Here is a 10,310-nt window from a genome sequence, read left to right as displayed (position 1 = left end):
TACCTCACGGGTGGGAGAGCGGCCTGGGCTGAGGCGGGTGTGTGTTGTGTTGTGGTGTCGCATGGAAGGTGCGTGCGGGCCCAGTGAGTGAATGGACGCTCGAGTGTGTGCGCGAGGAGAGTGCAAGGCGCGCGCGTGTGCCTCCCCTGCGCCCCTCCCCCCGTCTACACCTTGATCTTATTTGATCGGGTCGTGACCCCAGCCCCGCCGGGCCGCCCCGAAATGAAAAGCTCTCCTCCTGCGAAGCCCCCTCTCCCGGGCCCTGTGCAGCGAGGCCCCTTGGGCGGCGGCAGCGCCGCGGTCCCCGAGGTCCCGAAACCGGTCTTACGGGCCCGGCGCTCAGAAGTGATGAATTGATCAGATAGACGAGGCCGGGCCTGTCCCGGCCAATGATTATCGAGGCGATTCTGATCTGAGCCCAGCCCCAGGGTCACCGGCCACGGAGCTTCGGGACGAGCACATTGACAATCTGCTGCGGCTAGGGGCGCTGACATGCGGAGGCGGAGAGTGAATGGGCCGAGAGCGGTTACCCCGCCTCGGAGCTGGAAGGTGACCGAGGCCTTTCTTTTAGGATCCGCTTGTCTTTTGACTGCGGCACCCATGCTGATGCCCTCGGAGCTAAATGCACGCTGCAGCTAAGGCGGAAAAAAAGTTGGTGTGTCATACACACGTACACATTAAACATGAACTTACAGGAATACACATTCCTTCCCCAGGATTTAATGAATTCGAATAGAAGTTTGGGAATTTTTCTTAAAGCATTTAAAATTTTAAAACTTGGCACACAAAAATTGTACATTCTGGGCTGGGGAGATAGCTCAGTTGGTAGAGTGTTTGCCTCGCAAGCACTAAGACCCTGGGTTCAATCCCCAGTACCGCAAAAAATAAATAAATAAATAAATAAATAAAATTGTACATTCTTGTGGAGTACATGTAATTTTTCACTGCATGTATACATTATGAAATACTCACCTTATGTAAGCATTTCTGTCCGGAACAAAATTTATGGTGAAAACATTCAACATTTGTGTGTGTTCGCACGCGCGTGCCAGGGATTGAATTCAGGGGTACTTAACCACTGAGCAACATCTCCAGCCCCATTATTTTGTTTTGTCTTTGAGATACTCTTTAAGTTGCATAGTATTGGGCTGGGGGGATACCTCAGTTGGTAGAGTGTTTGCCTTGCAAGCACAAGGCCCTGGGTTCAATTCCCGGTACCGCCCCCCCCCAAAAAAAAAGTTGCATAGTGTCTGGCAAATTGCAGACACCGGCCTTGGGGTTCATTCCCAACTGTACTCCCCAGCATCTAATAACTACATCTTATTTTCCCTATGAAAGCAACAATTTTTTAATGAACAAGATTGTGTGTATTTGCTTTTTTGTGTTTGGCTTATTTCACTTAATGTCTTCCAATTCCATCTGTGATGTTGCAAATGACAGGATTTCATTATTTTTACGGTTGTATAGTATTCCATATGTGTGTGTGTGTATGACATTTTCTTTGTTCATTAAGAAATTCAATTAGTTGATAAATTTCTTGGCCATTATGAATAGTGCAGCAACATGGGAGTGCAAGTGTTTCTTCAACATACTGGTTTATTTCCTTTGGATGTATACTGATTAGTGGGATTGTTGAATCATATGGTAGTTCTGATTTTTTGAGGACCCTCCATACCATTTTCCATAATGCCCATACTAATTTACATTCCCACTATCAGTGTTCCCTTTTCTCCACATTCTTGCCAGCACTTGTTCTCTTAGTCTTTTCAATAATTGCTATTTTAACTGGAGTGAAGTGATATTTCATTGTGGTTTTAATTTGCATTTCTCTGATGATGCATGATTTTGAACATTCTTAGTACCTGTTGGATGGTCTTTTGATAATTAAGTGTATTGTCCATTTTAAATTTTTTGGTGTGTTTCGAGTCCCTTACATATGTTGGATATGAATTTCTATATGGCTTGCAAATATTTTCTCCCATTCTGTAGGTTTTTTTAAATTCACTCTGTTGGTTGTTTCTTATGTGCAGAAACTTTTCAGTTTGACATAATCCCATTTGTCTGTCTTTTTGCTTTTATTTCCTGTGTTTTTGGAGTCTGATTAAAAAAATCCTTGTCCAAACTGGGTGCGGTGGCACATGCCTGTAATTCCAGCACCTTGGAGGCTGAGGCAGTAGGATTAGAAGTTCCAGGCCAACCTTGGCAACTTAGTGACGCCCTGTCTCAAAATAAAAAGGACTGAGGATGTAGCTCAGTGGTATACAGCATCCCTAGGTTCAATTCCTAGTATCAAAAAAAAAAAAAAAAAGAAAAAGAAAAAGAAAAAATCCTTGCTTATTCCAATATCCTGAAGCATTTCCCCTGTGTTTCTTCAAGTAATTTCATGTCTTCCATTTAAACCTTTAATCCATTTTGAATTGATTTTTTTTATGTGTTGAGAGGGATCCAATTTCTTTCTGCATGTGTATATCCAATTTTCCAACACCATTTGAGAGTGTCATTTCCCTAATGCATTTTCTTAGCTCCTTGTCAAAGGTCAGTTGGTGTGTGAATTTACTTCTAGGTACTCTGTTCTGTTCCATTGGTCTGTTTTTCTTTTTATGCCAATACCATGCTGTTTTGATTACTGCAGTTTCATAGTATATTTTGAAATCAGGTAGTGTAATGTCTCCTACTTTGTCCTTTTTGCTCAATGTTGCTTTGACTACTTGGTTGGGTTTTGTTAGTGATGGGAGATTTTATTTGTTCTATATAAATTTTTGGATTTTTCTAGTTCCATGAAGGATGTCAGTGGTATTTTGGGAGGGGTTGCAATGAATCCAGATTGCACTGAGCAGTGTGAACAATATTTTAACAATATTGATTCTTCCAATTAAAGTACATAGGATGGCATCAATATTTTGTAGTTCTTATTTTAATATTTTTTAGATGTCAGTGGATTATTTATTTATTTATTTATTTATTTATTTATATGTGGTGCTGAGGATCAAACCCAGAGCCTCACACATGCCAGGCAAGTGCTCTATCACTGAGCCACAACTCCAGCCCACTGTAGTTCTTATTTTAGAAGATCTAATTTTAGAGATCTTTTACCTCATGGGTTAAATTTATCCCTAGGTTTTGTTTTTATTGTACTGGGGATTGAACCCAGGGCCTCAGGCATGCCAGGCAAGCACTCTACCATGAATCAATCAACCTTTCTTCTTTCTTTCTTTCTTTCTTTCTTTCTTTCTTTCTTTCTTTCTTTCTTTCTTTTTCTTTCTTTCCTTTCTTTCCTTTCTTCCTAGGCCTTTTTTCCTCTATATTAGTTTATACAGCATGAGGATCATATTTTACATACTTTTTGGGGGGGGGCATGGAGGGTACTGGTGATTGAACTTGGGCACTCAACCACCAAACCATCCCCAGCCCTATTGTTTTGCTTTCTTGATATCTGTTTTGGATGATTCACTATTGGCATATGGAAACACCACTGATTTACAACGTATTTTGATTTTGAATTCTACCACTTTACTAAACTTGTTTAATTCTCATATATATATACATTTTTTTAGTGGAGTATTTGGAGTTTTCTGCATGTAGTATTGTCTGCATACAGTGACACTTCAAACCCAAGCACCAAATTTTAAAATGATATTTATAAAAATGAACATATTGTATCTCCTAGCATAAATTGACTCCCAGGCAAGGAGACAGAAGCAGAGTTAGATGGCAAGGAGCCAGAACCAAGGAGATGGAGCCCTCTAAGAAAAGTAGAATCTAGTAGAAGACTAAACCCAAGCGGTCCAAAATCAATATTAAGTATGGCCTTAGCAGAAATATTAGAGCTCTAGAATTAGTGTTCATAAACTCCTTAAGAGGGTGGGCTAAGTCTATTTTTTGTTTCCTCATGAATATGTGCAAGAAATGTTGAGTGGATAGCTCTGGGTAGATTAATTTCAATTTGCAATATTTACATACCTGTGTCCTGCCAAAAACAATGCTGTTCTGTTCTAAATCCTTATCTCTTCAGCAAGATGACTTTCCAAATTGCAAATATACCTAATAGGATTACTTTCTAGGAGTTGGGAAATTTCCCTCCCATATTTTAAGAGCAGTCAAGAGGCAACTCGCAGCCGTAAGTAACAGACATTTCATGTTTCATTTTGCACAAATCTATTTAATGGAGATGGATGACAGGATATCCAAGTCCACTGGCCTGACAACACTAGGTGGAGAAGAAACCACCATCATTCTTTCGGGAGTAACCTCCATTGGTGGCTGCTGTATGAGGGGACACTGTGGAGAAAGAAGAAGAGGGATGAGTTTGAATTTTTAATCGGCCATACATTTATGGGAACTATAAAGATTTTCACAATAGCTGGAGAAACTGGCATATGAAGGACTGATAGGAAAGTTATAGTTCTACTCCCAGGTTTCTGCCCTGCTGAAAATGTTCATTGTCTAAATCTCAGGCTAATCTGAGAGGCTCTGAAAAATTGAATAAATTTCCTAACTCTACATTCAACATGTCTCTTAATCACTGCTTTCCAAGACCCTCAGTAATCCCTGATCTTCCCTACCAGCCATTAACCTCAAATCCCTGAGTCTCGAGTCAGTTCAGAAAGACTCTTGCACTGCCCTCATCTGCCCATCCAGTTTTCTAACCCTCACCTATGGATCCCTGGATGCTGTGGATACATTCCTTCTTAGGATTAATCCAGTGTCTGATGGTCCAGGAAGTGATGGGGGGTGGAGCAGGAACGGGTGAGCATTCCTCAGCAAATGGGCACTTGATGCTAGAAGATGGTGTGGGGCAGAACAAAGGAGAGTAATCAGAGAAAAATGAGGAGAGAAAGGTAATCACTAAGGCCTCCAAAGTTAAGTAGCCAAAGGTTCCTTTTTCCCTCTGGAATTAACCAAAAGTTTTGTTCATTTGCACAGGTGAGTACAATCTTGGATAGTTTCTGTTCATTTTAGACAAAAATACAGGAATTATAGATGTAAAAACAAATTTGTGCACAATTGAGTACCTTATTGATGGTTATTTCCAGGTGACATTTTACCTTGTATAATTGGATGGCACTCTACCAAAGGGGGTTTCTACCACTTACTTGTGGGTATCCTGGATAGTCTCCTGGTGTAACAGGATCTCGCTTTTGTTCTTGAATGCCCCACTGTGGTGGTCATACAAGGCAGCTAAGCGGAAATCCAGGTCATCCTTTGGTATCTACAGGGGAAGTCATTTCCCCCAGGGTTAACTTGGCTACCTGTGCCTCCATTCTAGTCAAGTTCTGTTGGGCGTGACTACTCCCCAGAAATATAGCGAAGTCCCTTTTGGGCCTGAGATCCACCAACTTCTTACACACTAAATTGTCATACATAATGACTTCCTGACTTGTCAATATGAAATTGTCTCCCTTGGGCTGGGGCTGTAGCTCAGTGACAGAACACTTGTCTAGCATGTGTGAGGCACTGGGTTCAATCCACATAAATAAAGGCATCTATAACTACAAGAGAGAGAGAAGGAATTCTTTCCCTTATGATTAGATTCAAGGAGTGGTGAGCTCTCACTTGAGACATGGCAGTATTGTCCCTGACTTGGCTTAATGAACTTGACCTCATGCATGGTTATATTCAGTTCTTGTTTTCATAAAAAGAATATAGGAAGTATGGTAAAAATGATTTTTTGCAAATAATTGCCTGGAGCAAAACCCAAGCCTTGTGACTTGATAAATTGGTTTTAGATTTGGTAAGATGTCAAACTGGGGATAAAATGAAAGAAGTCAGGGCCAGGCTACCTGCATTATTAATGGATATTAATGAATCCTAAGTTGATAGAAAGATAAGTAATATTTCAATGCTTAGTACCGTGGGATTAAAAAAGTAGGCATCCCGCCTTATGGAGTTGATTGTGGGAGTTGAACTGAGACGACGCCAGGGTTCCTGTTGTTGATCAAGGTGAGCTGGGTTCTTGTATGGCAATTTCTGCAAAAGAGAAAACACCCATGGCCTGGTTCCAGAATGTCTTGCTGATCTGGTAGCATCAGGGACATCTGCAAAAAGAATGACATGGGGCAAGACTCCTAGGTTCTTAGAACTGACAGAAATGGACCGGGAATACAAGGAAAGGGGTGGAATGGGATAAGAAGGAGTAGAGGGTAGGGAACATGTAGGGAAAATGATGATCTCAGGTTTTGATGTCCTGAGTTCGAAGTAAAGGTGAGACTGCTAATTCAATTGGTAGGAAATGAAGTGTGCAACTTGTGGGAGGAGAGTTTGGAACAAATAATAAAGAGAGGGGTGGTCTGTATGCTGAAGCCTGCAAAAAGAAGTCTGACCAAAAGGGAGAGCCAGCTCATGAGGATTGTACAGTATTATAACTGCGAGTGGGGAGGGTGCCATGAGAAACAATCAGGGGCAAAATCAAGAGTGCAGCATCTATGTAGGTGAGAAAAGCTTTCAGTAAGCAAGGACATGTTATTCATTGTGTTATGGTTTGGATCTAGGCATGTTCCTCAAAAAGCTCGTGTGTTAGGCAATGCAGCAATCTTCAGAGTTGAAAAGATTAGATTATGAGAGCTGTAACCGTACCAGTGGATTAGTCTTACGGATTAACAACTAGGTGGTAATTGTAGGCAGGTGGGCATGGCTGGAGGAAGTAGTCTCTGGGGGCATGGCTTGGTAACTATATCTTGTCCCTGGCTCCTTATTCTGCCTGTCTGCTCTCTGGCTGCCATGAGCTGAGTTTTCCCCCATCATACCCTTCTGCCATGATGTTCTGACTCACTTCAGGTCCAGAGCAATAGTTAGTCAACCATGAACTGAACCTCTGAAACCATGAGCCAAAATAAAAATTTCCTCCCCTGAGTTGTTCTTGTGAGGTATTTTGGTCACGGTGATGAAAAGCTGACTAACACACATTGATTGAAGGTGTCAGAAAAAAATCCACTGAATACTAGTTCTCTAAATAAACCCCACAAGCATGAATGTGTAAAGCACAAGTTGATTTCTTCATTACATATAAAATGCTATATTTTCACCACTATATCCCCAGGACTCAGCACAGTGACCTAACATGTGGTATTCAAAAATTATATTGGTTGAATCAATGACTGAATTCCAGTGAGTACAACTACAGTGGATTAGAAATACTCAACCTATCCAATGTTGTAAACTTCATTCCCCTCAGTATGGCAAAGAGCTGTGTGACTTAGCTCAGTTAGACCTTAATTGAACAGTAGTATTGAGCACTGTCCTATTGCTGCCAGATGAAAACTGAAAGGGGAAAACAAACCAAAACCAGCAAATATATATAGAATGCAAGCATAGGCTCAGATATCCCTTGCTGTGGGCTTGGGCAGCTTTCCTCCCACTCTCTTTGAAGTCCGCACAAGACTTGTCATCTCTATGAGATTGCCTTTCACTGAGAAAGAATGTTGAGACTGTCAAGCACAAATGCCACCTGCATATTCACTTTCCTTCCTTCACAGGGAAAGGGAGTCCATTTTACTCAAGAGTAGCCTCCCTGGACCCAGTGCTTCCCTGTGTTTCAGAGACCTGTACCACTTGTATCTTCTACCCCCTGCCACCTCATACAGCACTTAACCACTAAGACCCAGCTTGTTTTATCTTTTATTTTGAGACAGGGTCTTGCTAAGTTGTTCATGACCTTGCTATATTGCTGAGGCGAGCTTTGAACTTGAGGATTACAGTTGTGTACCACTGCACTTGAACCCTCTCTTCTGATCCCACCTTGCCTCCATTCCTTTACCAGCTCCAGCTATCATTCTGTCACCTTTCCTACAGAGCCAGACTTCTTCAAGATGACGACTACCCTCTACTTCCTCTCTATTCCCATCCCCTCTGCAGTCCCATGCAGTCTGACTTCTGCCTCCAGCACCTACTAAAACTGCTCTTGCTGGTGACCAAGGATCTTTGTGGCTAGATCAGGAGGATCCTTCTTCATCTTATTTGATTACTGTGGTTTCTGGCACCACAACTCTGAATTTCCTCAAATGCTCTTTCCATCCTGTGAGTCCAACTCCTCTTGATTTGCCTCTGGTTTATTGCTTCTATATTTCAGCTTCTCTTTCTCTCTCTGGCCTGTACACAGTGGAATTCTCCAAAGTCCAGAGTCTGCTTTTCCTTTTCTCACATTCAATGATTCTCTCCCATGGTTTCAGTTACTGTGTCTCCTAGTCACATCTTCAGCCCAGAACTCTCAACTCTGTTGCCTACAACCAATCTCAACATCAGTGTTCCACAGGCACCACAAAATGACATATATACAATTTATCTCAAAATCTTTCTCCCCAAACCTGTGTCCTTAGGATACCCCATATCAGTGAATGGTAGCAAACCCTAAGACCCTAGGAGTTATCTTAGACTGGTCTCCTTCTCTTGGACCCATATCCAGTCAGCCACCAAGTTCTATCCATCCTATCCTTTACATCTTCCTCATATCTGCACCTTATGGCCATCCCCTGCATCACTGTCACAGGTCCATGAAGGTTGTGGCCCCTGTTTCCTAGCTGATTCCTCTTGTCTCACTCCAGTCCTACCCAATCACCGTCACATATGTTTTCTAAAACACACATCTGATTGTATCACTCCAGTGCTTTAATTCCCCCTGTGACTCCCACACATCCAGGATAAATCCCAGCCAACTAGCATTGTGTTCACAGTACACCAAGCCACCAAGGTCACTTCTGCAGCACTGAACACTCCATGCTTCCATTTCACACCTGTACTTCAGCTCTTATGGACTATTCAGTTCCCTAAACAGGCCACCCTGTCTCTCCTTTCCATAGTTACATATCTGATGCTTTCTTTTTCTTGAGTGCCTGATTCCTGTTTCTTTCCTCCTGATTAACATTATATCCACTCCCTCACCTGGCCCAGTTAACTCATAATTGGATGTCAAAATTCACCTGCTCTTTCAAGTTACTGGTTGTCTGGGTACCTTACATATATCTCTGTCACAATACATGTGCCATTGTGCAAGCATTTTTGCTGTTGCTGATCTGTTTTCTCCTAGAGTTTCTTGAGAGCAAAAGCTCTATCTAGTTTATCTATATGCACTAAGTATTTAGCAGAGTACCTTACCTAAGGTATATAATAAATGTTGAATAGGAGGAAGCTCTTTGTTATTGTCATTAAGCCTAAATTACCATTTAATTACTTTTTAACCTCTTTAAATATCCAAAACACTTCTACTAGAAAAGACATCCTCTAAATTCCGAGATCAATGACCACAATCATGCTACACACATGTATACACAAACACGTCCTGGCATTAACCAGAAAACAGAGGCTGTGAGACAGATGTAGAAAGCATGACCTGGTGTCTTTCAGAGAACTCTCTACTACTTCCTATATCATTTCTCTTCAGAGAACAGCTTTCCAAACAAGGGAAGAGGGTAGCTTGATGGAACCTAAGCCCCCCCATTATTTGTACTAATCACTACTCGGAGATGCACTAACCCCTTGTTTCTCTAGGCTAGAGCTGTACTTCCCTCTGCTCAATGGCACTTCCAAATCATCAGCCAATCTGAACATGGGGGCCAGGAGACAAGGCCAGAGTCTATTTCTCTGCTATCGAACTCAGTGGCCTCACCAGAGTTATTCATGTTACCATCTCTGCCCCTCACATCCACAGAAAGACTTTCAGCAACTCTACTGGGAATTGTGCAAGAAACCTTGGAAGCCTTTGTGCATAGTACCTTGGAAGCCGGCAGTTTTCCCAAGCAGGAGTCATCGTTATGTAACGTAGGTTGCTGGAAAGAGTCCCTGGTGGGAGGCATGCTCAAAAGTCGAAAGAGGAGCTCGTATTAGGATGGGAATCAGCGCAATCGCAGCACGGCCTTGCTCACTGAAAATCCCGGGTCCCAATTGTTTGGAACGCCCAGTTTCGGTTGCCAGGCAACTGCTCCTCCATTTATGACTGAGATGAATTCTCTTCGAGAGAAGCGCCACCTGGCGGCTGAACTCGGGAAGCCTTTAAAGAGGAAGCTGCGGGGAATGCCTAGGGCAAGGGCAGTCACCGAGCTTCCATCGAGCCTAGATTTATCTTCCTGATCCTCAGTTGAGGAACGCCGATCTCTTTCCCTACAAGACTTCTGCAAAAGACGTCAGTGAGGAAAGAAATCCTAAAAAATGACTCAGAAGTTTCATTCTCCCTCGCACCTAATAAATGGCTTCTTATTTTCAAAGCAGTGAGAGAATAGGGATGTCAAGAGACCGAAGAGTCCACGTGTGGTGCTTGGAAAATTGCCGACTAAGGCAAACTCCTTGCTTATCCCCGTTTTAACTGCACAAACCTCAGGGTT

At 42.4% G+C, this 10,310-nt stretch overlaps 1 protein-coding gene and 1 non-coding gene across 2 annotated transcripts; one reads left to right on the top strand and one right to left on the bottom strand.

Moving 5' to 3' along the window:
* Positions 1 to 2: 2 nt before the first annotated feature.
* Positions 3 to 416, top strand: LOC124968861 (small Cajal body-specific RNA 2). The gene has a single exon (XR_007105872.1). It is a non-coding gene; the product is annotated as a small Cajal body-specific RNA 2 (non-coding RNA).
* Positions 417 to 4,132: 3,716 nt separating this feature from the next.
* Cfap276 (cilia and flagella associated protein 276) lies at positions 4,133 to 9,900 on the bottom strand. Its single transcript, XM_047521330.1, has 5 exons — positions 9,705 to 9,900; positions 5,851 to 5,967; positions 5,094 to 5,209; positions 4,654 to 4,778; positions 4,133 to 4,278 (listed from the first exon to the last, which is right to left on the bottom strand). Exons 1-5 carry the CDS (start codon positions 9,783 to 9,785, stop codon positions 4,208 to 4,210), a joined length of 510 nt encoding a protein of 169 aa, XP_047377286.1. The 5' UTR covers positions 9,786 to 9,900; the 3' UTR covers positions 4,133 to 4,207.
* Between the last annotated feature and the right edge of the window lie 410 nt (positions 9,901 to 10,310).

This window comes from Sciurus carolinensis, chromosome 1, assembly GCF_902686445.1.
Source record: "Sciurus carolinensis chromosome 1, mSciCar1.2, whole genome shotgun sequence".
NCBI classification, from domain to species: Eukaryota; Metazoa; Chordata; class Mammalia; order Rodentia; family Sciuridae; genus Sciurus; species Sciurus carolinensis.
This window is presented reverse-complemented; position numbering and strand designations above follow the sequence as displayed.

Coding starts and splice junctions, on each gene's coding strand:
- Cfap276 (XM_047521330.1), bottom strand. CDS start 9,785: ATGCCTCCCACCAGGGACTCTTTCCAGCAACCTACGTTACATAACGAT. Junction 5,210..5,850: donor CCTACTTTTTTAATCCCACG/GTACTAAGCATT, acceptor CTTCCCCTGTAG/ATACCAAAGGATGACCTGGA. Junction 4,279..4,653: donor CAGCATCCAGGGATCCATAG/GTGAGGGTTAGA, acceptor CTTTCTCCACAG/TGTCCCCTCATACAGCAGCC.